Source organism: Rhinatrema bivittatum, chromosome 1 (genome assembly GCF_901001135.1).
Source record: "Rhinatrema bivittatum chromosome 1, aRhiBiv1.1, whole genome shotgun sequence".
NCBI lineage: Eukaryota > Metazoa > Chordata > Amphibia > Gymnophiona > Rhinatrematidae > Rhinatrema > Rhinatrema bivittatum.
This window is the reverse complement of record NC_042615.1, coordinates 602649730-602677639: the sequence shown is the minus strand read 5'-3', so window position 1 is coordinate 602677639 and position 27910 is coordinate 602649730. Positions and strand designations below refer to the sequence as shown.

At 43.0% G+C, this 27910-nt stretch overlaps 2 protein-coding genes across 6 annotated transcripts in view; one reads left to right on the top strand and one right to left on the bottom strand.

Annotated features, from left to right (window-relative positions):
- Positions 1-3712, top strand: part of SNX24 (sorting nexin 24) — a 299054-nt gene extending 295342 nt beyond the window's left edge. For 3 of the 5 annotated variants that reach the window (XM_029619882.1, XM_029619891.1, XM_029619869.1), the window contains one exon: positions 1346-3712. Coding sequence is in view for 1 of the 5 variants with exons in the window: in XM_029619869.1 (XP_029475729.1) it covers positions 1346-1416 (71 nt within the window). In the remaining 4 variants the exon portion in view is untranslated. The remainder of the gene's footprint in view (positions 1-1345) is intronic. The other 2 variants (XR_003859201.1, XR_003859203.1) reach the window with 2 other exon arrangements.
- Positions 3713-5060: 1348 nt separating this feature from the next.
- PPIC (peptidylprolyl isomerase C) overlaps positions 5061-27910 on the bottom strand; it is a 42534-nt gene continuing 19684 nt past the window's right edge. The window contains exons 2-5 of the mRNA XM_029619856.1: positions 24712-24825; positions 13321-13414; positions 12067-12251; positions 5061-5429 (exon numbers count right to left, since the gene is read on the bottom strand). Of these exons, the coding sequence (XP_029475716.1) occupies positions 5295-5429; positions 12067-12251; positions 13321-13414; positions 24712-24825 (528 nt within the window). The 3' untranslated portion in view covers positions 5061-5294. The remainder of the gene's footprint in view (positions 5430-12066; positions 12252-13320; positions 13415-24711; positions 24826-27910) is intronic.

Sequence of the window (27910 nt, the reverse complement as noted above, 5' to 3'; positions counted from 1 at the left end):
TTTACGCACATACTGGTCACATGATTTTCACCTGCAGAAGTCTCTTTGGTAATTATCCTCCTCAATTTAATTTTCAGCCTCATCAATTGTGACTGAAAATTGGCTTAAATCTAGCCAGTGCGATTTAATCCTGATATCCCTGTGGACAGCTCTAAAATTTCAGGAGTAACCAGTGAAGTCTAGCCCCCTTCCCCTCACCACATCTCTTAGAATCCATTTTTCAAGTGTATCCATTTATTTATTTTTTTATAAACATACATGCCTAGCTTCACTGGTCACTCAGCAGGGGTAGATTTCCACCCCAACAGATCTAACCAGGTGGATCCTTAGCTGGCTAAATTTATTTGGAAATTGCCCTCAACATGATTGGCTGCAAAGTCTCGTGCCAATCTAATATGCGGTTACTCAGTTGAGTTTAATGGCCCTGAGCTGAAGCAGTCGCTTTCTCCATGCAGAAGAAAATCACAACCTCTTTTAATGTCCTTATTTAAAAGGTATTAAAATGTCTTTTAATACCTTTTAAATAAGTTTACTTCAGATAGATGCTTACTGTATGTCACACAGAAGGGAAATGCAGCTCAAATTGAGTACAGTGTGAGCTCTCCATGGGAAGATCCCACAGCAGTTAGGAGTATCAGAAGTTCAGCATAACAGCAGCTATGAGAGAAATAGGTACTGCGTGCATTTAAGAGGTGGTTCCTACTAGGATATGAAGTTGTCTTTCAAAATGTGAACTGTGCTGGTGCTTACCTTTGGGAAATTTGTAACCATTTTGTCTTGCATTCAGACAGCCTTCTCGCCATGTTCATTTTTGGGTTGTACTGAAATAAATATCTCTCCAATTTCACATGGGGACATTTTATATGGAGGAAGACTTGCTATTACATTCATTTCTCTGAGAGAAATTGTGGGATGGTACAGGCTCCTTCAGGAAGTCCCGACAACTGTGAACCATAACAGAAATAATGATCTAACGTATTCTCAATAGAAAGTCTGGAATTCCTTCAAGTATACTGGGATTTTGTTAGGAATTGAATTGTTGGTTTAATCAGTCTTCCTTGTGAGAAAAGTCAGATAAAGAGCTGAAGCCTAGTGTATAAAATATTAGAACATCCCTTTAAATCAATAAGTTTACAAATCTGGCACTGCATTATGTAGTACTTGGTTGTAACAAAGTGGCTTTAGTGCTGAAACAGCATTACTAATTGCTCATACCCAACATGAATAAAGGGGATAGTGATGCTGTAACCTAAATTACAGGAAGCTTTGCCTAGTTAAGTTCCACAAAAGCATTAATATGGTATTGATGCACAAAGAAAAGCAGTTTTTCTCTTCTGTTTTTCAGATGATGTTCCAAATGTAGTTATTGAAGGTGTTCTCCATGGAGTATTTTACCCTCATCTGCAGACCAGCTAGAAGTTGGTGGAAAGATGCTACAGCAAGTTTCTAAGTAATAAACACTAAAGAAAACTATGAAAATAGTAAATTGCTATCATCAGCAGAAAAGCATTTGTAGTCATGTTACATTCTGTGCATCATATGCTTTTTTTCTTTTTTAAGAATTCTAATGAAACGGTGCTTCTCACAAACAGAGGACTGGAGTAAAAGGCATTACTCACCTAACCAGATAATTAGCCTATATACTGTGCATAGCCTATGTTTATTATCTGAAATGACATTACATGCTATGTGAATTTTGCATTGAATTACACTAACCTTTGATGGCACTGACCTTTTTCTAACAGTACTCTGTATTTGCTGCACTGAGGACTGTCCTTTACAGCTCTCAGTCTTTATTAAAGCAGTAGCAAATCAATTACAAGAAGTCTTTGGCCTAAAGTCGAAACTGATTTTCCCATAAGAAACAATGTACAAGGTGACTGGTTCCAGTAGCAAGGCTGTAACACCACTTTTAATGAAAAGTGGCAGAATTTATTACCAAACTATAAATAACCACAAAACTGTCTGCCATAGAAAAAAGCAAAGGTATGCCAAGTAGTTGGCATTGAACAGGAGACACAGCTTGCTTATGCTCCTGAAAATCAGAATTTTTAAATAGCATGCTGGTGAAGATCTGATATCGGCACAGTGCCTCGTGCAAGTTGAGGGTCTGGTTCCAAAATCGTGCATCACAGATCTGCCGTGGGATGTTATTTTTTTTTTCTTGTTATTTCCGAATCATGGCAAGGGGGGTGACATAAAGGTGAAGATTTGCTGTATTTTATGACCAGTGAATTATCATGAAAGTACATAGTTATTTTTTTTCCAGCAACAAAAGCGACTCTGCTTTACTATTTTGATGTCCCATCTACTTGTACTTTTTATCAATATCCACTGCTTTGACTAACCAGAAATGGACATCAGCTAGAGAAGGCATGAGCTGTATAACATCCCACAGCTGGCCAAGGCACTGATTGCAAATCAGAGGAAGTCAAGTTTCCAGTCCTTCTGAAGGCAAACCGAGCTCGCTAATGGCCTAGTCCTATCGAATAATGTACACAAATCAATTGCGATACCATCATATCATCAAAACAAAGATCAAGGTGAGATTAGCTTTTTGGTTTTGCCTAGGGACCACATTCTCAACCCCAATAATTAAACATGAAAGTGTCAGTGAAACAGATTTTTTTTTCCAGCTAGCACAAAGTCTGCTGTTATGTGAGCATATGTACATAGTACCAGTAAGTTATGATGTCAACTTTTAGCTGGATTAGTCTCTAACATTTTCTGCAAAAAAAAAAAAAATTGCTAGAAAACACATTTTTTCCAGATGCACTGAATTTAAAGAGATATTAGTGGGGAAAGCTGCTCTCTGATTGGTTTATATTTACATAACAGTGCTGATTAAGGAACAATTTTTTTTTTATTCTGTTAACTCTCGAGTTTCACTTTTTTTTTTTTTTTTTTTTTTAAATTAAAGACTGCAATAACCTGCTCTGTGCTTACTTGGCAGAGTCTGAGCTTGGAGAAGACAAATGTCTCAAAGCAATACTACCACAATCGTTTGGCACCAGCCTGAAACTAAATCAAAATTATCTTGAAAAATACAGACCTTGGTCTCTGAATGTGATATGCTTTATCAGTATTTGGGTAATAATAGACACCTGATTGTTTTGTTGTCTGGATTTTCTGTTAGCCACAAGAGATCATGAACTTTTTAATCTACCATGCTATCTGCCTTGCTTTGGATGGGACATTTATGGCGTTAGCCCTACCAATGGGTTTAGCATGGAATGCTGTGAATCACTAATTGCTATTCCGTTTGAAGAGACGGTGACTTTTTTTATGGTTTCCATACCTGTGTGTAGAATCTCTGTGCCAACCTATACATTATGTATTCTAAGTGTCTTTGTCCATTGCAAAACAATTCTAAAAAAGTGTGAACACCCAGCAAGTAATTAAGTGATAAAAGATGGATTATAGTGGCTCATAAAATCTGGTCTTTGGGCCCAAGCAGCCAGATGGGTTTTCAAGACATTCAAATGAATATGCAGAAGGAATCAGCATAGAGTGGGTCTCTAGTGTATGCATATATAACTCATGCATCTTCCCTTTGTATATCCTGAAATCCGGTCTGGCTGTGGGGTCACCAGCACAGATTTGGAAACTGCTGCTCTGTGATAAAGGAAGCAATGGATTATGTATGTACAGAATGTTTGTGCACTATTGGACAATGAAATGTGTCATGCAATAAACTCTAGTAGAAGACTGATTGTGAGTTGTTTTTTTCTGTAAGATCACATTGCATTTGTGCATATTCAATTTAATAATGACAATAAATGATGTGGATGTGAAGTAGTTCTTAATAGAACTGTACAGAAGTAGTAGAATACACTTTAACTGTAAAGCATAAAAGGTAACAATCTGATGATCCTTATTACAGTTCAAAGCTAATATCTAGTTTATTTAAAGCAGATATCGCTACTTAGGGTACCCCCCCAATTCTATGTAACAAAATTCAGTACAAAAAAACCTGAAAGATAGGTTGTAAACAGGTTTTTGTTATAAAATATGCACCACTGGTTTCTCTGTATAAGACAGATAATAGTGTTTTAAAGCAATTTTGTTCAGGCTTCTAGCTCAAGTGGAACTGTGGTTTTTTCCCCTTCCCAATTCACCCAGCCCACTCATTACAGTGATGGTTCTCAGCTGAGGACTCTGCACCAGGGCTCTTTCCATAAACCTGCAAGCATGAGCCCAAGAAGTGGTGCAGATGACTGAGACTCCCTCCTCCTCCTAGCAGTCAGTGGTGCTTATGCAGCATCCCCAGCCCGGTTTGGCCCAGGAAGGGGAGGACAAGACCTAGGAATCAAATCCAGGTGGTAGCTATTTCAAGAGAAATGTTGCTTTTAAAAGTGCCTAGTCTTTGCAACCAAAAAAAATGGGGTAGATTTTAAAAGAAGCGCGATCAGCCTACTTTTGCTTGCGCATCAGACTCAAGCAAAAGTACGCTGGATTTTAGTAGATACGCGCGGAGCCGCGCATATCCACTAAAATCCTGGATCGGCGCGCGCAAGGCTATCGATTTTGTATAGCCTGCGCGCGCCGAGCCGCGCTGCCTCCCCCCGTTCCCTCCAAGGCCGCTCCGAAATCGGAGCGGCCTCGGAGGGAACTTTCCTTTGCCCTCCCCTCACCTTACCCTCCCTTCCCCTACCTAACCCACCCACCCGGCCCTGTCTACACCCCCCCCTTACCTTTGTCGGGGGATTTACGCCTCCCGGAGGGAGACGTAAATCCCCGCGCGCCAGCGGGCCTGCTGCGCGCCGGGCCGCGACCTGGGGGCAGGTACAGAGGGCGCGGCCACGCCCCCGGGCTGTAGCCACGCCCCCGTACCCGCCCCCAAAACGCTGCCGACACGCCCCCGGAACGCCGCGACGACCGGGCCCGCCCCCCGACACGCCCCCCTCTGAGAACCCCGGGACTTACGCGAGTCCCGGGGCTCTGCGCGCGCCGGGAGGCCTATGTAAAATAGGCTTCCCGGCGCGCAGGGCCCTGCTCGCGTAAATCCGCCCGGTTTTGGGCGGATTTACGCGAGCAGGGCTCTGAAAATCCGCCCCAAAATGCACAAGCTCTCAACTAGAATCACTTTCTGCAACCATTTCTATCTAATCAACCCTGTTAATTCATTCCATTATTTATACTTCATAAATCAAGTTTTTGGTTCTTGTTCATCTTTGGTGGCTGATGGCTTTGGCTTGCTGTAGGAGTCCCTGGATATTCTCAAAAAAAAAACAAAAAAGTATGCAAGCATCGTTTTGTCTTCTAATGATGTTCAGCAATGTCCATCATTGTTGCTAATTGTTCCAGTCATCTACTTCTACCACAAATGGTTCTTTGACATTTATTTTGCCACTGTTAACAATCACACAGTCTTGAACAGGACAATCTTTAGCGTCTGTCTGTTGTACCTCTATTGCGTACACTATAGCCTGTTGAAGGAAAACAAAGCACATAAGCATCAGTGTGATATCATTCCTTGGCGTTATGTCTATTTCATATTTCAAATCAGAGGGCTGGGAAATAGAAGGCCCTCCAGTTATTAAAAGGTTTCTGCTCCTTAGGAGCCATATGCAGTATCTTATAGGATAGCCTGACACCCTTCATGCTGATAACTGTTAGGTATAAACAGGGCAAAGACTAACTCAGCCAGTTAGGCTATTCACTTAAGGCTAGATCTTAAAAACACTGTGTGCTGTGAAATGGGCAGATGTGCACGCACGCTGCAGGGATTTTCAAACGCCCACAGCCTCACGCGTATCTGCCCGAACGTGCAGAAGAACGGGTTCAGCAAAAAAGAGGTGGGCGGGCTGTGATAGCCCCATTAGGCACTGTCCCACTGAAGCACGCGCCAGCATCTGACCTGCGCGCACAACCTGCTAGTGCTCCGGAGAGCAGGTAAGTTTTAAAACAGAAAAAAAAATGGGGGGGGGGGGGGGGGTTTAGGGGTCAGGGCAGATAGGGGAAAAGGGAGGCAGGTGGTTTAGAAAGTTCCCTCCCAGTCCACTCCTTTTCTTTACTGGAGTGGACTGGGACAGAACTGGGAAAAGGCCCCGTCTGATGCTGCACGCATGATGTAAAATTCCCCCCCCCCCCCCATGCACGGGAGATATAAAATCAGGCAGCGGGTAGCCAATTTTATAACATGCACACCTCGGCGTACACGTTATAAAATCGGTGCGCACATATACGTGCACCGGGTCAACATTTCCTTCTTTGTTTTCTTGGGCTCAGCATCTAGCACGAAGCTACAGCGTAACTAGATGCCATTTGAATACATAAAGCCTATAATGTCTAGGGCAGCATTTCCCAAACCTTTCCTGAGGGATCCCTAGCCAGTTGGGTTTTCAGGATATCCACACTGAGTATGCGCGAGATAAATCTGCATGCATTAAAGGCAGTGCCTTCAAATCCATCTCATGCATATTCATTGTGGATAGCCTGAAAACTGCATGGGTTAATTAGTCCTTATCGGCTATCTATAATGTAGCTGTCATTAATTCAGAGGTTGGATGTCAGGGTTATTTCGTTGTGTTTTATAAACACCCATGCCATTGAAAAGTAATGTCACAAATATGAGGTTTCTGTATTTATTACTGAACTAGAACTGAAGAGAAGGCAGACCAGACCGTGAACAAGGCAGGCTTTCCCCAAAAGAGCACAGAAAAGGGAACCATTCATTTTTCTAAGAAAGGAACTCACAGGGGCACAGGAATTCTGTGTGCTTTTTATTTAAATCAGTCTGGGCTACTTCAACCATTACCACAACCACTCTATCACAATATTCTAACTTTCCCATTTTGCCAGTATCCTTGTACAATACCTAAGAACATAAGAAGTGCCATGCTGGGTCTGACCAAGGTCCGTTCAGCCCAGCATTCTGTCTTCGACAATAGCCAGTCCAGGTCCCCAATGGTTAATATATTTCACTCTCAGGGATAAGCGCCGGCTTTCCCCTGTCTACCTGGTAATGGACATTTCCTTCAGGAACTTCTCCAATCCTCTAGTTGCCTTGACCACATCCTCTCGCAACAGATTCCATAGTTTGATTGTGCACTGATGAAAAAAATACTCCCTACGCTTTGTTTTAAATCTGTTGGTTACTAGTTTCATGGAGTGTCTGTTTGAAAGGTTAAATAAAACTTTCCCTATTTACCTGTTCCACCCCACTCATGATTTTCTATATTTCAATCATATCCTCTTGTCATTTCTTTTCTGAGCTTACAATAATTATTCTGCATAGCCTTTATCCATAAGAGAGTTTTTCCATCCCCTTTATTATTTTTGTTGATCTTCTCTGTACCTTTTCTAGGTCTTTTTGAGGTGGGACAACCAAAACTGCATACAGTACTCAAGGTGCAGTTGCACCATGGACCTATGCAAGTGCATTATGATAGTCTCAGTTTTGTTTTCTATTCCTTTCCAAATAATTCCTAACATTCTATTTGCCTTTTTGACTTCTGCTGCACAATGAGCTAAAGATTTCACAGTATTATCCCTATCGAGCAGCTCAACTTGAGTCAGCAGTAAAAGTTTTTACCTCTATGGCAATATTTTCAGATTTTCTCTTAGCCTGCTTAATTACTTTTATACATCTAATTTGCCACTCTGTGTGTTCTTCACAACTTTCCTCATTTGGGTCTATTTTCCATTTTTTGAATGATGTAATTAAAGCCAAAAGCGCCTCTCATCTCACTATTAAACCATGCTGGCAGTCATTTGGTTTTCCTTCATCCTTGTTTTAATGCATGGAATACATTTTGTTAGGGCCTCAAGGAAGGTAATTTTTAACAGCCTCTTCTATGCCTTCTTAAAGTTTTTAATTTTCTGGATTGCTCCTTTCAGTTTCTTTGTAACAAATTTTCTCATTTTATCATAATATCCCTTTTTATAGATAAATGCAACTAAAGTCATTTTCCTTAGTATTCACCCTCCAGCGATTGTCAAATTGCATTACATCATGATCACTACAGCCAAACAGATCCATCATCTTAATCTCTTGCACCAGGTCCTGCATGCCACTAAGAACTAGAGCCAGTATAGCTTGCCCTCTCCTCAGTTCCATAAAGCAGCATCTAGGAACTTTACCTCTCTTGCATGATCTGATATGACATTTACCCAATTAATATTCCAGTAATTGAAATCTCCCATTATTATTCTGTTGTCCATTTTACTAGCCAGTCTAATCTCTGCCTGGCCAGGTGGATGGTAGAATAGTCCCACTACCTTATTCTTCCCTGTTATGCTTTGACGTTTTATCCATAAGGATTCCAGAGTGCAGTTTGTTTCCTGCAAAACTGTCATCCAGCTTGACTCTATGCCATCCTTGACATATAGTACCACCCCTCCTCAAATTTTATCTCCCTTCTCATGTCAGTATAATGTGTACCCAAGTGTCACAGTTTCCCACTGGTTATCCTCCTTCCACCAAGTCTCAGATGTCTATAACTTCCTTTAGCGCCATGCATTCTAACTCCAGTCTTATTTTTCAGACTTCTTGCATTTGCATACCGACTTTTTAAAGTAGTTTTATTTGTATTTCTATTTTTATATGTACCCACAACCTGCTTATTATCAGCTGATACAGGCTGTTTGGAGTCATTTTTAGCTGTGGGCTCTGTATGAAAATACATGTGGGGTTTTTTTTAGCTTTTACAACCACCTCTCTAGCGGGAGATTCTATCTAACTTGGTTTTGCCAGTATCCTAAGAAGATATCTGCCTCTAAACCATGCACTGCTGAGTGACTGTCACTTTCCCCCATATTCTAGTTTAAAAGCTGCTCTATATCATTTTTCAAATTTAGGCTCCCCCTAAATTGGAGGAGAAGTCCATTACCTGCTATTAAGTTCACTTAGAGAATAGCCACTGCTATTAGCAATGGTAACATGGAATAGACTTAGTTTTTGGGTACTTGCCAGGTTTGGCCACTGTTGGAAGCAGGATGCTGGGCTTGATGGACCCTTGGTCTGACCCAGTATGGCATTTTCTTATGTTCTTATGTTCCCCAATTCCTAACAAACCTAAAACTCTCTTCCCTATAACATAGTCTCATCCACACATTGAGAGACTGCAGCTTGGCCTGCCTCTGGACTCCTATGTGTGGAACAGGGAAAATTTCTGAGAATGCAACCTTGGAGGTTCTAAATTTCAATTTCTTACCTAAGAGCTTAAATTTTGCCCCTAGAACCTCCTCCTCCTTGCACCTTCCTACCTCACTGGTAGCCACATGTACCACGACAGCTGCCTCCTCTCCAGCACTCTCTAAAATATTGTCAAGATGGTGCAATCCTCACGCCCACCAGCCACCCACTTTACTAATAATTGAAATTGCCCACTACTATAGCTGTGCTAACCCTTCCCTCTTGGGCAGTGATCCCTGGAGAGAGATCCTCAGTGGAAGAGGATAAAGCATCACCTGGAGGGCAGGTCCTAGCTACAGGATCACCTCCTGTCACCCCAAGGTGATGATCTCCTGCCAGCTAACCTTGCTCTTCCAAAGCAGCACAAGTGTTGCTAGTCTGGAGTTGAGACCACTCTACGATGTCCTTGAACATCTCCTCTATATACCTCTCGGACTGCCTCAGCTCCTCCAGGTCTGCCACTCTTGTCTCCAGCCATCTGACTCATTCTCTAAAAGCCAAGAGCTCTTTGTACCAGATGCACCTAGAACAACCTCTCTTCAACAGGCAGAGAATCATGCATATGGTAGTCCTGGGGGAATTCTGCGCTACTGCAGAGTGCAGAATTGCCAAATTCTGTGCAGAAAATAGCAGAGGAGACCCTGGCATGCCACGAACGGAGTACGTGCCGTGTGTGCCACAGGATGTGCTCCATTTGCAGCGAAGGTGAAGGGCCAGGCACAGGACGCGCTCCGTTCACAGCATGCCAGTGAGAGAGAATGTGTCTGTGGGGGAGGGGAGGGTGAGAGAGCAGGAGGGTGTGAGAGAGCATGGGAGGTAAAGGGGGGGGGGGGGAGAGGATGAGAGCAGGAGGGTGTGAGAGAGCATGGGAAATGAGGGGGATGGGGGGGATGCTTGAGTGTGGGTTTCAGAGAGGGAGCCTATATGAGGGAAGGGGGTGTGAGGGGAGAGTGAGAGAGAGCATGGGAGGTAAGAGAGTGGGGGGGATGCTTAAGTGTGGGTTTCAGAGAGAGGGAGCCTATATGAGGAAATTGTGAAGGAGAGTGTGTGAGAGAGAGATTGGGAGCTCATGTGTATGTGAGGGTGCTAGTCTGTGTGAAGGGATTGTGTATGTGTGAGAGAGAAAGGGAGCTTGTGTGGGTGTGTATGCAAGAAAAAGGGCCCTGTATGAGGGGATGTGTGTGCGCGAGAGAGTGAGGGAGCCTGTATGAGGGTGTGTGTATGTGTATTAGAGAGAGGGAGCGTGTGTGTGAGAGAGGGAGGAACAGAGGGAGCCTGTGTGAGGGGCAGTACTGAGAACAGGGTCAATCTCTGGGACTGGCAATAGAGTGGAAGAAGTTGAGCCTAGAGGTGGAGGGGAGAGATACTGGCAGCTGGAGGAGTTGGGGCCTGAGAGGGCAAAGTGGCCAGGGGAGTAGGGAGAGCGAGTGGGACACTCTTACAGTGAATTTCTAGGGAAATTCTGCTCAAAATATTTAAAATTCTGCATCTTTAAGTAATAACTTTTTTCCATATTAATTTAAAATGTAATTACTTAACACAATGTATATGACAGTCTTTATTTTGACCAATATAAAGTATGCAGAATTTTGCTGAATTAAGTTTTTATGCGCAGAATTCCCCCAGGCGTAATATAGTACTCCGTGCAAAAGACTGGATAGCCCCATCTCCCTGCTGGCCTTCTGTCAGCATCTTAAGTTATTGAGTTGATATGTTTCAATTTAAGGGTTAACTGTGATTGGGGTTTTTAAGTTTACTAGTTCTTTTTTTTTTTTGGGGGGGGGGTTTAATCTTTTTTTTTAATTTGATAACTAGGTGATTAATGTTCATTAGTGAAAGACCAGCAACAGGACTAAAATTAGTCAAATCACTAAAATCAGGGTTAACTATTTTAAGTGACTGGCTTATTTTGAAGACTACTCCTAGTGAGAGTGATAATCTATATATCAAAAAATGAGACGGGTGGGTGGGAAGATGGGAATTAAACTAGTAAACAGATACCTACCAACCAATAATCTCACCTTCTCTGATCAATTAAGTGACCTTGCAAACTCATAATTCTAACACTGGCAAACAAAAACTCTCTCTGCCTAGCTCAGAAATCAGTCTATTTTCCAAACAATTCTAACCTCTGAACCTTGTTCTTCTAGCTTTCCCCCTTGATCTAGTTTAAAGGCTGCTCTATCTCCTTTTTAAAGGGTTAGCACCAGCAATCGGGTTGTGCCCTGATTAAGGTGGAGTCCATCCCCGTCAGGCTCCTCCTCTCCGATTTTCTAACAAATCTGTAGCTCTCTTCCCTGTACCATTCTCTTTCACCTAACATACTGAGAACCTGGAGCTAAGCCTGACGCTGAATTCCTGTAGGCGGAACAGGGAGCATTTCTAAGAATGCAGCCCATGAAGTTCTGGCTTTCATTTTCCTATCTTAAAGCCTAAATTTAGCCTCTACAACCTCTCTCCTATACCTTCCTACGTCACAGTACCATCTACCACAACTTACCCATTCTTCTCCAAAACGCTCTAAAGCTCTTCCTAGGTGGCACGAGAGGTCCATTATCTTCGCATCAGGCGCACAAGTTCCATAAGAATATATGCTAATGCTCATCCTATTAGCTAGAAGCCATATGGATAAGAGTCTAGAAATGGTTAGTTCTTACACTTTGTAAGAATATAGAGCTTGCTGCCATTTGGTGCTGGACCTGCTGCCTTGTGTTACCTTTCCCTGACAATTTCTGCCCAAAAATGATGAGTACTTAATCACTTCCACCATATGAACAACCCCTGCTCTAATTCTCCATACAATATGGCCATGCTATTACTTTTTATTAAAAGAGTATACCTGCTAATGGATAATTGCTTCCTTTCCCCCACAAGTAGCTTATTCATGCATGAAGTGCCTTCCTCTGCAGAGAAATACTGTTACATACCATGCCGTCAAGGATTTTGCCAAATACTACATGTTTTCCATCCAACCAGGTAGGTTTGGTCACGGTGATGAAGAACTGGGAACCATTGGTATCCGGACCTGCATTGGCCATACTCACCCAGCCAATGCCATAGTGTTTAAGTTTGAAGTTTTCATCCGGAAAATTTTTCCCATAAATACTTTTACCTTTAGCAAAAGAGAAATGAGAAAAGAAATACGCCTGTTTTCATATTATCATGTACAACAGAAAAGTAAAAGGAAAGAAGGGTTTAGCAATGAAAATGTGTCACGGTGTTCCTGAGACAGCTATCACAAAATAAAATTTGTTGTCAGGTTTAAAGGTACATTCCTTGCCAAGTATAAAATAATGTTATCGGTGCAGACTTCATACCAAAGCTCTACCCGCCTGGCTTATCATAAAGTTTTCATAGGACTCTGGGCCTAAACCCTTTTAAGGATCAAATGCCATGGATTAATCCATTTTTGACTGTTCTAGTAGCGGTATATTCAGTAGCGTAAGCTTGTATCCCTGTGACAGTGTCAGAAGGGTTAATTCATGTATTACAGTGCACAAGCTGGTTACACCTATATGGAGTCCTTAGATTGAAATCTGAATGGTAAGAATATGAGAGAAAATGTGAGGGGGGGAGAGGAGTTGCTAAAAAATGTATTCTCATGGAATGAGAGAGCAGATGCAGATTGTCAAATTTGATAGGGAACATATCGCTGTGGTGCCACCCTCTCCCCTCATCCCATTTCCAAGCTACAGCGCACACTATAGCCACTGTGACCTAGCTGACTTCTATCTCTGTCTATTGACGTGGCTCCTTGCTATATTGCTGAGTAAAGCTAATTCACTCTAGCAATTATGGTGAAGGCATTGCATGATGTATTGGCTTTGAAGACCACACATTATATACACACACCATTGCTGGTGGGGTTTGCGCATACCTAGTCGAAGTTTAAAACTTCCTAATGTAAAATATTTCATATTCAGCTGCAAAACAAATAGTAAGAACTTACACAAGAAAGAAATGCCATCCTAAACACATTTTTTTGGGGTCAATATATTACATTCGGAAAAGGAAATATATATATATGCACATTGGAGACTGGCTCAATGATGGGTTCTACACTTGAATGGGAAGTCTGGAATTTCTTTCCTCATTCATTGATCAAGATGGCTTACTAAACTGCCACTAATACACAAGAAACTGAAAATAATTTTCATAAGGGACAGTATAGCTAGTGTTACCTCCTGTTCCATCTCCAGCTGTGAAATCTCCTCCTTGAACCATAAAATCTTTTATCACTCGATGAAATTTACTTCCTTTATAGCCATATCCTTTCTGAAGAGGGGAACACAAGTTGCTTTATTCAATCAAAGCTTTATTAAATATATGCAAAATACCACTTACAGGAAAGCCACAACAAATGAGACTGTGTGGATGTGCATTTTAATGTATGTATAGAATTTACCTACAGAACTGTACTCACTGATTTTAGTAATCATAAGGTTTTGTTTTTTTAATAGTGTAGTTGTTGACCAGGAAAAACAGTTTAAAGCAAATGATAAGACAAGGGGCCCCCACAGTAACTAAGTTTCCCTCAGATGAATCAGACATGCAAGCCCTTTGTGTTTCCAGTATGATTACAATGCAACTGAAAATCACTTGAGAGGCAGGTGAATGAAGACTGAATGTTGTAGTCAGTGATGCAGATGATGACAGCTTATTTATTTTGGCATTCTGGAAGGAGCTCTATATAACACATTTCAATCAAGTACAGTAAGTACCTACACTCTAAACAGGTACCTGAGGCAACTGTAGTTAACTTAAATTTGAGTATCAACAGCAGAACCAGAATTTGACTCCTGGTTCCCAGCCTGATCACTCTGCACCCCATTTTCATTTTGTGAAAATAACAACTGAATGCTATGCTATTCATTTTTAATTTGTTTCTTGGGAAAGCAAGACTAAGCCAATGGACTTGTTATCAGGTGAGTCCCAGAGGCACAGGGAGATGAAGTGACCTGCACAGGGTTATACAGGGAGTCGGTGGCAGAGCTTCTGAATTACATAGACTAACCACCAGACAATATTTCCTTCCTAATGAAAGCACTCTGTACTTTATTTTTTTTTTTTTTGAACCAGCAGTTGGACTTCCAGCTCAATTGGAACTGGGGCAGGGGTTCTGGTACCATGAGCTTTTTATTTGCAGCTACCCAAGGATTTATTCCTCTATTTTATATCACCTCCCATCAGCTTTGAACCCTGCCTGCATGGGCCATAAACCCGGCCACAAGATGTCACTGTTGCATAATGTCTGCTGCTGCCCTCACCTCCCAAGGGTGTGAATGCTTCCTCTGAAGCAGCCTCAGCTGACCCGGAAAATGGAATGGGGGTTGCATAACACTGCCACTGAGTCAACTATTTGCTCAACAGTGCTGATGGAGTGTAAAGCACTATAATAAGGTAAAGACACAACTCAGAATGAGGACTCCCACTGTGACGCCTTTTATTGGACAAAGAATGTTGCTTGTAAACTTTTCAAGGTCACATAAGTCCCTTCTTTTCAGTTGCCACAAGGATACCAAAATAATTAGCACATTTCAGGCAGGTACAACAAAAATAAGTCAATTTATTAAAACACCAGTGCAGGTGTTGCAAGGACAGGGAACAGTCGCAGGACAGAAGGAATGGCTGGCCACAAAAGCCAGGGCAAAAATCTTGGAAGCTGGAAAATACTTACAGTGAAGGTATTTTGGCACACTTATTGGAAAAGCAAACTTAATAAGTAAAATTAAAGGAGAAAATGTGCTTCTACACTATTACACAGGAGATCAATTACTTCCATTGTCAGAATAATCATGCAGTCCTGATGCAAAAGGTAAAAAGGTTCTCACTGCAGCTTCTGTAGTGCCACGCAGCAATGGTTAAAGGAGAGCTCCAATTTTCTACCAGTGACTGCTCTTTTACAGCAGATACACTAATTAAGAGTTCAATCGATACAATTTAGAAAAAAAAAGTAACAATCATTCCAAATCTTTGAAAGTTATCTGGTTTTCTGTTGGGTTTTTTTTTTTTTCTCTCTCCATTCCAGAGGAATGAGATTAGGCAGTGCTGCTTATCTGTCTATGACATATTGAAGTCTGGCTGTCAGATTACCAACATCGTCACAATAAATTCCTAAAAGAATACAATATTTTCAGAAAAACGCATTATTGTAAATCGTCCGCTTAATGTCCTCATCCCAAGACATCTCTCCTTCCCCCTATCCCCCACCCACCAAGCCATGTAGGTTTTCTCCCTGACCCCCCCCCCCCCCCCCATGGAAGTCTACCACTCCCTGTACAGCCTCTCTCCCACCCCCCACATGCCTATCTAGTCTCCCTCTCCTTGCTCCCCACCACCCATAAGATCTAAGTATTCCACCTAGCCCCCTCTCCTCCACCACCCCATATTATGTAAATCTCCCTGCTCTCCTACCACCATTCCATGTTGGTCTCCCTCATCTCCCTGCCCCCACCTCCCCTAAATGTCAAATGTAAAAAAAAAAAATAATTCAAATAAAATGTAGGTCTTCCCATCTCGCTCAAATTCCCAATACGTTCAATCTTCTCCCTTCCCGATGTCCATATCCCTTAGCTGTTCTTTGGGTTCACCCCTGGCCATAGGAGATGCAGCACTTAATAGGTAATCAGATTCCTCTGCTGCGCAGAGCCGGTCTCACAGCGTGAGCTACGAGATTGTGTGACCCCCGCCGCTCATTCTGGGAGGCTGGGCCAGTTTACCGGTGATTAAGGGCTGTGCCTGGCTGGGGGTGGGCTGTATGCAGATCTTGCCCAGCCCAACAAGTGATGTCAGCAGCACTAGGTTCCTTTTCTCTCAGTGCTCTGGGTGCTCTTCCGGTTCACCCTACACTAAGATTGACCCTGGTTGTACTGCTTCCTCTGTTGGTCTTATGCCAGGCACTCTTTTCGTGCGTCATGCGCGCCCATCTATGTGCTTTCATTGGCCGGTGCGCCCAAATTGACGGGCGCTCCGGCCAATGAAAGCGCGCCAGTCTATGTGCGTTTGGAGGGTATGTGTAGGGGAGGAAATGAACTGCGGGTCTGAAGTACGTTTGGATGATGGAGGTTGAATCGCAGGTGATGGTAGTGTTCGGCGTACTTTGGATAATGGGGACAGTGAGAATTGTTAGATTGGGGTACACTGGGCAGATTTCTAGGTGCTGTGTAGGGGGGGAGGGCTAGTAAGGTGGGTTTCCAGACTCGTGCTAGATAAATTTTATGGACGCTGTAAGGGGAGGGGAGGCAAGTTGGGTGCCATCTTTTGGCAAAGTCTGGGAGCTGTGCAGAGGTTAGCCTGGAGCGCCCAAATCGACTGGCCGATGGAGCCCTAGCTGTTGCCGAGCCAGGAGAACCGGGACCTGCGCGGGGGGCACCGCTGCGAGCCGCTTTCGCCGTCGGCTGCCCCCTCCGGAGGGCGACAGAGAAGGGAAGGGACTGAAAAGCAACAAAAGGTAAGTTGCCACATGTCGAGCCGCTTCGGGAAGAGGGGATTTTCGGTTTCTTTTGGGGGAAAGTTTGTCGTCTACCGTTACCCCTGCCTCTAACGCAGGGGTAAGGGTAGGCGGTAAGTTAGCAGGTTAAACGCGCGGCAAAACGGCAGGGTAAAATAGCGATAGTCGGGGCACGCGTTACTGTATGGGAGGGAATAGCTAATTCGATCGTTTACATCTGATATACATGCCGCGTGCGGAAGGGGTTACCCGGGGATTTAAAGAGGCGGTAAGAATAGGTTAAAGGGGATAGTGTATCGCGGGTTGGACTAACGCGGCCGAAAAGTGAGTAGAAAGCGAGTTAGGAGCAGGATAACCGCAGCCCCACTTTACTGTATCGAGCTGTTTCTGGCCAGCTTTTCCAACTCACTCTCAAACAAGAGCGAGCCTTTAAATAGCAACTTAATAAGATTAGCCTTGGACGTAGTGTCAGCTGACCAATTCCGCAACCACAGGTGACGTCTGGCCGCCACCACCGAAGCCACTCCTCTGGCCGAAATATAGACCAAATCACAACAATTCGCATCTACTAAAAAAGCAGCAGCAGGTTCCATAACTGCTCTCGGACTGACCCCAGAATCATCTACCTCCTGAGGGAGAAGCAGACAAGAACAGGCCACAAGAGTGTAACAGGAAGCAATCTATAAGTTCACTGCCAATGCATCAAAGGTCTGCTTAAGGATAGACTCAATCCGTCTATCATGTACATCCTTCAAGGCCGCTCCCCCCTCTAAGGGAATAGTCATTCGCTTAGAGATGGCACAAACCAGCGCATCCAGCTTGGGAAAATGCAAATGCTCTCTTTCAACTGGATCCAGAAAGTAAAAACCCTCCAATGCTCAGCCCCCTTTAAAACTTGCTTCTGGGATGTCCCATTCAAGATCAATCAGCTCTTGAACAGCATCCATAATAGGAAAAAAGCAAGAACCTTTGCACAAGGAAAACAAAATGGGATTATTATTCTTCTGCTGTGACTTAAGATCCGCCCCAGGCACTCCCAGCATCTGCAAAGTCTGGGAAATCAGGGCCAGCAACTCATCTTTATGAAAAAACTGTTACATGGTCCGATATGGCTCCAAACTAGGAGGAATTTCTCCATCTTCTAAGGAATCAGGATCCGCCTCATCATCCTTGCCATCCGGGTTTCCTGTCAGGGAAACCTGTGGCGACATGAAACGTGCCTTGGTGCATGACCGTAGGAGTGGAAGAGGGAGGGGCCACCAGCTGAGGATCTGACCTGACAGATGAGGGCGAAGCCGAAGCCTGAGCAAAGGTATTTATTTCGGTATAAAACTGACGTTGATTGTTTCATCATCATATACTGCATACTGTTTTATTCACAGAGCCACATTGAGACGCCATTGGTGCTGCTGTATAAATAACAACTTCTGCACTAGTAAGTGTTTCTCTGTATCTCCATGCCATCACCCTAATCTGAGTGGGATCATATATGCACTTATTCTTTTGTACTCATCTTATTCGCAGCAATGTAAAGTACCTCCGTACAACGATAGAGCCGGCAACAGTGGTACCCGACCCCCTGAAGAAGGAGGCTCTCTCCGAAACACTCAGTGTCGGAACAACGTCGGACTTCACCATTTTGCCAACATTACTTCAAGGCTTGTCGACTGACATAATACTGCAAGATAAGTACAATTTTCGGGTATAGCTTTCAGCATTGGTGCTACCCGATTTTGAAGTACTTATAGACTTAAAGTGCATACGGGCAGCTTCTTACAGTGAAGTGCCCTTTATAAATAGCACATAGAGACCAATGATTAAAAGAAATCCTTGTGCCATTAAAAGCTTGCATTAGCTTAGCCATCGGGCATTCAGATATGAGGTCTCTCTGAGCTTTACAACCCAATCCCCATGTGTCTCAGGATTTATATATTGTAGTTTTCACTACTGACTTCCTGTTTTTTGTGGATTCTTTATTCTGTGTATTGATACGATAAATATCCAGTTTTCGATGGCAGCTTCAGATTGGAGAAACATTTTTAGCTATTCAGCTGATCATGTGGCAAATATTGCCCAGGAACAATCTCTATTCTCCGATTCGGCCCCTCCCCCTCCAGCCATAGATGCATTGGCCGATCTCACTAATCTACATAAAAGGAATGTCAGTGCTGAATTGCATGGCATTACGCTAATTGAATATGTTAAACAACAATATATTCCAAGGGGTTTAAGAATGAATAAAGAACCCTTGATGTTCACTGAACAACCAGAATTCCTCTCTAAGTGGGTTGCCATTTTGAACAAGTGCTCCCTGGACTTGATGTTGTTAATTATTGAATATACGAAAATAGTCATGGATGAGATTAAAGCAGAGATTATTGTCGTTGAGGATGAATACAAACAAAGTACCTCTGAGGAAATTGCTCAGGCATCCATTGAGGAACTCCAACGATCCACTGAAAAGCTCAGAACGGATATTAAGCGGAGGAAAATCTCCAAATTTAATCGTGATAAGAACGATTACAATGAAGATAATGTCTATGTTTGGTTAAACAAATACAAGGAAGGTACATCTCAACCCAAGAAAGTGGCCTTCGCAGACTCTGATGAGTCCTCAAATGGATCTGATGCTCAACCAGAGACTCGCAGTAAGTCTTTTTTAGACAAGCGCAAATATCCCCCCAAACCCGGACGATCTCGAGGCAAGAAAACCACATACCAACAATCCCGCGACGAAGACGTTCTATGGCACAAGCCATTTACCCGGTCTCAATCCAATCGTCAGTAATTAACTTATCACACTATCCCTTAACATCGGATGAAGAATCAGTTCTCAATAGGGGATTATCTTTTGTCCCCACCAATAGACATAATCTGTTTTCATGCAGGATTGCTCTACATAGATTTTTTCGATCCCTCATGATCAAGCTTCATTTCTCCATGGCAGATGTCACTCAAGATATGTCTATCGTGCGTCCTAAATCTCGTTGGCTCCCTCCAGGTCCCGTCGACCCACAGATTAAAGCTTTTCAAACTTTGGTTTTGCAAGATGTCACCCATATCATATCACCATATCTTATAGTTATATGTAAAGCCCCTTCCGTTTGGGCATCTCACTGTTTTATGTAAACCGGAGTGATTTGTATCTGATACAAGAACTTCGGTATATAAAAATTAAAAATAAATAAAATAAATAAATATCAAGACACATCAACGGCGCACTTTCTATAATTTATCTAGAGGTGAGAATCACGCATTGAAGAGACTTGCACAAAATAAAGACATCATTATAAAACCCGCAGATAAGGGTGGTGCTGTGGTAGTCATGGATCATGCCACATATCAACAAGAAATCTATAGACAACTTGAGGATTGTAAGTTCTATCGTAAACTTTCAGCAGACCCTACTGCAGGCCTTCTCCATCAGATTCAGGATTTACTACAAATAGCCTCACAGGCTGGGTTTCTCACTTCGAAAGAGTTAAGATTCTTGAATGTTGAGTTCCCCAGAACACCGGTGATATATGGGGTACCCCAGGTACATAAACCCTTGGTTAACCCTCCCTGTCGTCCTATTGTATCCGCTAACGGCTCACTCTTGGAACTGTTAGCCAAGTTTTTAGATCATTTTCTTCAACCTGCCGATGTTCTTCAAAATCATACATACAAGACACATCTCATATGTTAAGGCAACTTAAGGACATACCCTCAGTATCGGATGAAACTTTGTTAGTCAGTTTGGACGTGGAATCGCTCTATACTAACGTACCACAAGAGGAGGCGTTGATGCTGGGTAAGGATGTCATGAGTAATCGGACATGTCCCCAACGCGTTCCCACAGAATTTCTTGTGTCATTATTGGAACTAGTCCTCTTCAATAATTATTTCTCCTATCAACGGGAATACTTCCTTCAGATCCATGGGGTGGCGATGGGGTCCCCAGTTGCCCCCGACATCGCCAACTTGTATGTCTCCAAATTCGAAGAAACAGTAGTATATCCTTCACCTTTTTTCAAATTCATCACTCAGTGGTCGAGATACATAGACGACATATTTTTCATCTGGAATGGCTCCGAACAACAACTTTTCGAGTTTCACTCATGGTTAAACTCTACAAACCCTCATCTCAAATTTTCCATGACATTTGATAAAGAACAATTATCTTTTTTGGACATTCTTATTTCCAAAAATTCAGGTACCATTCAAACATCTCTTTTCAAGAAACCCACCGACAGAAATAATTTCTTAAAATTTGAAAGTCACCACCCTCGTAGGTTCAAGGAGGGACTCCCTGTGGGTCAGTTTTTCCGCATTCGCAGGATTTGCTCTGACCCACAAGATTTTTTACAGCAAAGCGCAGCCTTGAGTGGCAGATTCCGGGAAAGAGGATACCCGGCAGGTACAATCAAGAGGGCCTTCAAAAGGGCCAAGTTTTCTCCTCGTGAATCCCTTTTACAATTAGTTTGTGTTTTGGAACACACCAACCTTACCCAACAGATCAGGCAGTCCATTCAGCGTAATTGGCATGTCTTAAGCCCCCATCAGATTTTTGGCACATTGCCCATGTTTGCATACAGTAGGGGCAATAATATCAAACAGGTGGTCCGTGCCACCCAAGATTTTGATCAGGCACTCGGCCCTCCAGGACAAACACAATGCGGGAATTGCAGTTTTTGCACCCAAGCAATCACAGGTATTGAATGGCAAGATCCAAATACCCAGGTGTGAATTATACGGCGACACTCTGTTCACTGCAACTCCGATTTTGTTATTTATGGACTCCTATGCCCATGTCACAAAATATACGTGGGTAGGACCAAACGCAAAATCAGGATCCGACTCATCGAACATCGGAGCAGGATCAAGAACCTGGCCCTCAAGGCCCCCATCGTGCAACATTGTGTCACTTTCCAACATACTTTTGAGCAATTTCAATGGCTCATCATAGAGCAGGTCACATGGAGGGGTGGTGACAGGCTTTCAGCCTTGAATTTGAAGGAGCATCAATGGATTTATCGCCTGCGATCCGTGGAACCACAAGGTCTTAACGAAAAAATCTAAGTCCCTTTCCTCAACCTTGGCCATATGCCTCTCCATTATGGTCTACTTCCTTTCCATAGCCTTGAATTTTAGAGATGCCATCCAGATTTATCGTTCTCCCTACAAGAGGGCGCTGGTAGTGACGTATATGCCCATTTAAGGACAGCTCCGGGGCTGTCCTCGATTTGAGAGGTATTCAATATGGCGTCCGATGACGTCAATTTCCTTTTTTGGTTAGTCTCCATTTCAAGATGGCGCCGACTGTGACGTATATGCCCTTGTAAGGACACATTCACCAATATGGCGGTCTTTTTTCATCCTTAAATGTCAGCGTCTTTTCTTTCTTCGCCGCCGATAGATGTTTCACGGCCAAGCGATTGACTTCATTCCAGCATCGTTGAAAGTCAGTAATATGTGAGGACCAGGTATTTATTTCGGTATAAAACTGACATTGATTGTTTCATCATCATATACTGCATACTGTTTTATTCACAGAGCCACATTGAGACACCATTGGCGCTGCTGTATAAATAACTTCTGCACTAGTAAGTGTTTCTCTGTATCTCCATGCCATCACCCTAATCTGAGTGGGATCATATATGCACTTATTCTTTTGTACTCATCTTATTCGCAGCAATGTAAAGTACCTCCGTACAACGATAGAGCCGGCAACAGTGGTACCCGACCCCCTGAAGAAGGAGGCTCTCTCCGAAACATTCAGTGTCGGAACAATGTCGGACTTCACCATTTTGCCAACATTACTTCAAGGCTTGTCGACGGACATAATACTGCAAGATAAGTACAATTTTCGGGTATAGCTTTCAGCATTGGTGCTACCCGATTTTGAAGTACTTATAGACTTAGTGCATACGGACAGCTTCTTACAGTGAAGTGCCCTTTATAAATAGCACATAGAGACCAATGATTAAAAGAAAACCTTGTGCCATTAAAAGCTTGCATTAGCTTAGCCATCGGGCATTCAGATATGAGGTCTCTCTGAGCTTTACAACCCACTCCCCATGCACCCTTTCAATGCACTGCATGTGTTCACGCGTAAGCATACATACTCATATAATACACGCATCTCCAGAAGCTATTTTCAAAAGACAGAAAACTTGAGTAATGAATGTAATTTTCATCAAGTATGACAAATATTAGGCAAATAAGATAGTTATTTGTATGAACTGCCAATAGTGCTCAGCTGTTTTAGATTTCTCCTGCTGGCCATGTTCTCAATTACAATCTGATCTGAAAGAGATTGAGTGCTAGCATCTACATTTCAATACTATATATTCCTTGACTTAACAGGACACTAGATAGTTTTGTGAATTCAACACACATTTGCAAATGCCACCTCTTAAACATCTGTTGTTCTTTTGAAGTTTTACCTATGTTCCCCGTGCCCTGCACTCTTCCACAGATTACCAGGGATGAAGACTATTTTTCAGCCTATAGGTTTCCCATGTCTCTACCCCTTCCCACAACCCCATCATATAACTTCCAAACCGTTCCTACAATTTCATTCAAATTTGTGCCACAGATAGGACCTTCCCTCCCCGACCTCCTGGCTCACTCAGAATCAGAGGGAAACAGGCTAGTTCAGTTCAGTTGAAATCACAGGGGGTCAGAGCACAGCGTGATGTCATCAAGCCTTTTTAAAGCCACCCAGCCAGTTGTTAGCACCTGGAGTCACCAGCTGATTCCTATTATTGCTTAGTTTCTTAAAGGTGAAAAATGTTTAAATATGATCTTTTTACTGAAATACATACAGCATAACCAGTACTAGATGTATATCTGTTCCTTATGAACATCCGGTAACGGCACCTCAACAGTTTACTTCCTTTTATATTTTCTCCCCTTCCCCCATCAGCCAAATCCTGAATATCAGTAGTTACTTCATACCTCGCTGACTGTGTCCAACAAGTGAAGATTGGTTCTGCCTCATCCTCACAGCTGTCTCTAGCTTCTGCAGTACCACACGGCTCTGCTTTATGGGCAGTTTTATTTACATCTATTACCAGTTTGTAAACTTTTGTTAGGTTTTAGCATCAGCTATAAAATTTATGCCGATGACATTAAATTCTTTGCACCTAAAGCCACACCATGGCCCCTTAATTTGCTTTGGCATCCTTAAATTTATCAGCAGTTAATCAATGGCATGGTTTGTTGAGTCTAGAAGATTTTCATTCAGCTTTGCAAGCTTCACTCTTCCCAAGCTTGCACTACTGTAATGCTATTTATTTAGGAGCGCCAGCCTATATTCTTAGGTCGCTACTGGTAGCTCAGAACGCAGCCTCATGTTTGCTCTCAAGTACTTGTAACAGGACACATGTTCTTAAAAGCTGTGCACTGGCTTCCAGTTGCATGGTGAATTAAAATCATCTTGTTAATACATTAATTACTGTACAACTGGCTTAGTTGCAACTTAGTTGCAACTTTGTATATATACTGTATATAAGCCCTTTCGCAACTTAAGATCTGCACATCAAAATCTTTTAGAGATTCCCTCTTCTCATTTGGCATATCTTGTGAGCAAGCTTTCTCTGTGGCCAGCCCAGTCTGATGGAACTCCTTGCCCGACGACTTGCATTCAAACTTTTAAGATGTTTAAAAATGTTCTGTTTCTAGGGGCATTTGAGATCTAGTCTGATCCTTTTTCTGTGGACATTTCCCATTCTTGTTATGTTTTTGAGTAATATGATTTTGCTTGGTTATTTATTTATCATTTTTAGTGTTTTATGTCTGATAGATGTTTTCTATTGTTCCCCACCTTGAACAGTGTAGAGGTGGGAAATAAATATTTTTAAATACATAGCAATCTACATTTATAACAAGGACCACTTCCATCAAGATAATGATCCCTAGCAGAGCTCCATAAAACTTTATCATCATACCTCGCTCCTGTCTCTGTTTACTGATGTACTTATTACACAAACATTCAAATGTTCCCATAACCATGTGCAAATTCCTGCAGCAAAGAAGAAAACTAGGCAGCACGAAATGTTCATATGTTTGAGGAAACAAAGATTTTATGCTCCATTTCAAAATACCAATGAAATGAGAAACACAAATATAAACTTACTTCTCCAGTTGCCAGTTCAATGAAATTCTTGACAGTCTTTGGGACAACTTTCCCAAATAAACCAATTACAATTCTGCCAACATCCCTGTCTCCAATCTTTATGTCAAAAAATACCTACAAGATAATAAAGAAAAAAAAAATGAACATTCACTATTGCTTGGAGCTATGAAACCAAACTTAAGCAGGGATAAAGCAAGCTTGCTTTCCATAAACAATGTTCTCCATACACAGTAAGATGAAATTAGACCGTGCCAAAACGATCCTTTTCTCTAAGTTCATAGAATTTTTGCTCTATTAAGCATGTGTAGGAATTCTCGTGCAGATGTTGCCTTGTGAACCCCCTCAGTCAATTTTAGAGCTAGGTCTAGCTAAGTAGTCGACTCTCCAGGGAGTCGGGTGGGTATTTAGCATGGTTAATTCATCCTGCTGTCTATGAAGAACTCCATTTATTGTAAGAAAACTTGTTTTCTCTATCAACAAGCAGGGCTGAATTAGCCACGACACATGGGTAAGTCCCAAGCTGAAGGTTGCAGCAGAATATTTACAGCAGTGGTTCTCAACCAGTGTGTCGCCAAGCACCAGCAGGTGTGTCGCAGCTCCTGGTGTTCCACTGCCCCGCTTGTGCTTCCCTTCTCCCTAGGGGAGGGGCTGAAGAATGGAGAGATGCTGCGCACCACCGCTGGAGGCCAGGCCGGCAGGGCCGAAGAGTAGAGAGGCCTGTGCGCCGCCAGTGGGGCCGAAGAATGGACATGCTGTGCGCTGCCGCCGGCAGGGCCGAAGAGTAGAGAGATGCTGTGCACCACTGCTGGCAGCTGAAGAGTGGAGAGACCCGTGCACCGCCACCAGAGGTCAGGCCAGCGGCGGCTGATAAGCGGAGGCCAGGCTTATAGGGCCAAACAATGAGAAGAAGCTCCATGTGAGCTTGTGTGTGTGCGTGCGTGCGTGTGTGTGTGTGTGTGTGTGTGTGTGGTAGAATGGGTGCCTGGGTGCATGAGTGAGAGTGTGTGTGTGTGTGGTAGAATGGGTGCCTGGGTGCGTGAGTGGCAGCTTGTGTGTGTGTGGTAGAATGGGTGCCTGGGTGCGTGAGTGGCAGCTTTGTGTGTGTATGTGGTAGAATGGGTGCCTGGGTGCGTGAGTGGCAGCTTTGTGTGTGTATGTGGTAGAATGGGTGCCTGGGTGCATGAGTGAGAGTGTGTGTGTGTGTGGTAGAATGAATGCTTGGGTATGTGAGTGGCAGCTTTGTGTGTGTGTGTGGTAGAATGAATGCTTGGGTATGTGAGTGGCAGCTTTGTGTGTGTGTGTGGTAGAATGGGTGCCTGGGTGCATGAGTGAGAGCTTGTGTGTGATAGAATGGGTGCATGAGTGGCAGTGTGTGTGGTTGTAAGTGACAGAGTATGTGTGAGCTTGTATGTAAGTGACAGAGCATGTGTGTGATTGAGAGAGAGACTGGTCAGAGGTGATGTGTTTCTGTGAGAGAGACAGACTGGTCAGGAAGATGACTGGGGTGTGAATGTGAGAGACTGGTCAGGGAGGTAACTTTGTGTGAGAGAGAGAGAGAGACAGAGACTGGTCAGTGAGGTGACTGGTGTCTATGTGAGACAGACAGACTGGTCAGGGAGGTGACATGTCTGTGAGAGAGACAGAGACTGGTCAGCGAGGTGACTGGTGTCTGTGTGAGAGAGACAGACTGGTCAGGGAGGTGACTGGTGTGTGTGTGAGGAAGAGATACTACTTAGGGAGGTCACTGGTCTGTGTGAGACAGTGACTGGTTGTGGGCCCTAAGGAAGAGGACTGTGAGAACAGAGCTTCAGCAGCCACTGCTGCTTCTGGTGAGTGCTATTGGCCTGCAAGGGAAAGGAGTAGGAGAGTTGCTGGAGAGGGTAAGTAAAGGCGGCTTTTTAAGTTTATTTTTCTTGATTGACTGCCATTTTAATTATTGGGTATTATGTGATGTGTCTGCTGTTTTGAAATATTTTATTGATATTTGGACAATTTTTAATAATTTTATGAGTTTTTAATTGTTGATGTTATTCTGTTCATCAGCTGTTTTGTAACATTTATTAGTATAGTTTTACAATTATTTCTAAGTGGGAATCTATCTATAGCAGCTTGGCTTGCTCTGTTTTCCTAATAGGAGGTGTGTTAGTGTTTAGGGCCTGGTTAAATATTTGTAGTGGTAAATTACTGTCTTTTCATAAGGAGGGGTATTGTGCCTGCCAGTAAAGAGAGTTTGTTTTGTTTTTACTGAGATGTCACCAGATCCAGAATATCTTTTTTTATATGGTGAGTTGTACGGGTAATGCCCTAGTTCTGCTCTGCACCCATTGTTGGGGGTCAGGGGGTTCCTGAGGATGCAGAATGTATTAAATTTTGCCCCGTGACGGTCACATGTTCAGTGTGTCATGCATGTGAGAACCATCTGTCAGGTGTGTCCCGGCCGAAAAAAGGCTGAGAACCACTGATTTACAGAATAAGCACACTGGACCCCATCATGAAGATTAGACTACTGGGTGAACAGGCTACGCAAAACTGCTTGTCAGTTTTTGATAAATTCTTCAGACAGTACTGGGAAGTGAAGGTATGCACTGATGACCAAATTGCAGCTTTAACCTGATGATGAGGCAGAGTTATTTTTCTGTAGTAAGGCAACACTTGTTTATAGTCTAGAGAATAAAGGGCCTTTTCGCTTTCATGTGTGCGAGGCCTCAAGAAGAATGGCCTGATTATTATGGAAAGCTAAGACAACCTTCGGCAGAAACGCTGGGTGGATGTGAAGCACCACTCTGTTGTGGAAGAACTGCATATAAGGTGAACAGTGAACTAAAGCTGAAAGCTCACCAACTCTTCTGGCTGAGGTGATTGCAACAAGAAATATTACTTTCCATGTGAGAAAGTTAAGAGAAGCCGAATCCAATGGTTCAAAAAGTAACTTCATTAGTTGCATCAAGACTATGTTAAGCTCCCATGGGACAGGCAGTTTGATAACTGGAGGTTTAGTATGCTATAAACCTTTCATGAATTTCAATACCAAAAGGATGAGTGGAGACTGGCCCTTCCCTTAATTTGATAATGATAGGCCACTATGGTACTGAGATGTACTCTCACTGATGAGATTCTAAGACCTGAAGAAGAAAGACAGAGTGAGATTTCAAAAGATGGTAAAGGCTCATTTGTTTAAACAGGCTTTTGAATTTTAGTT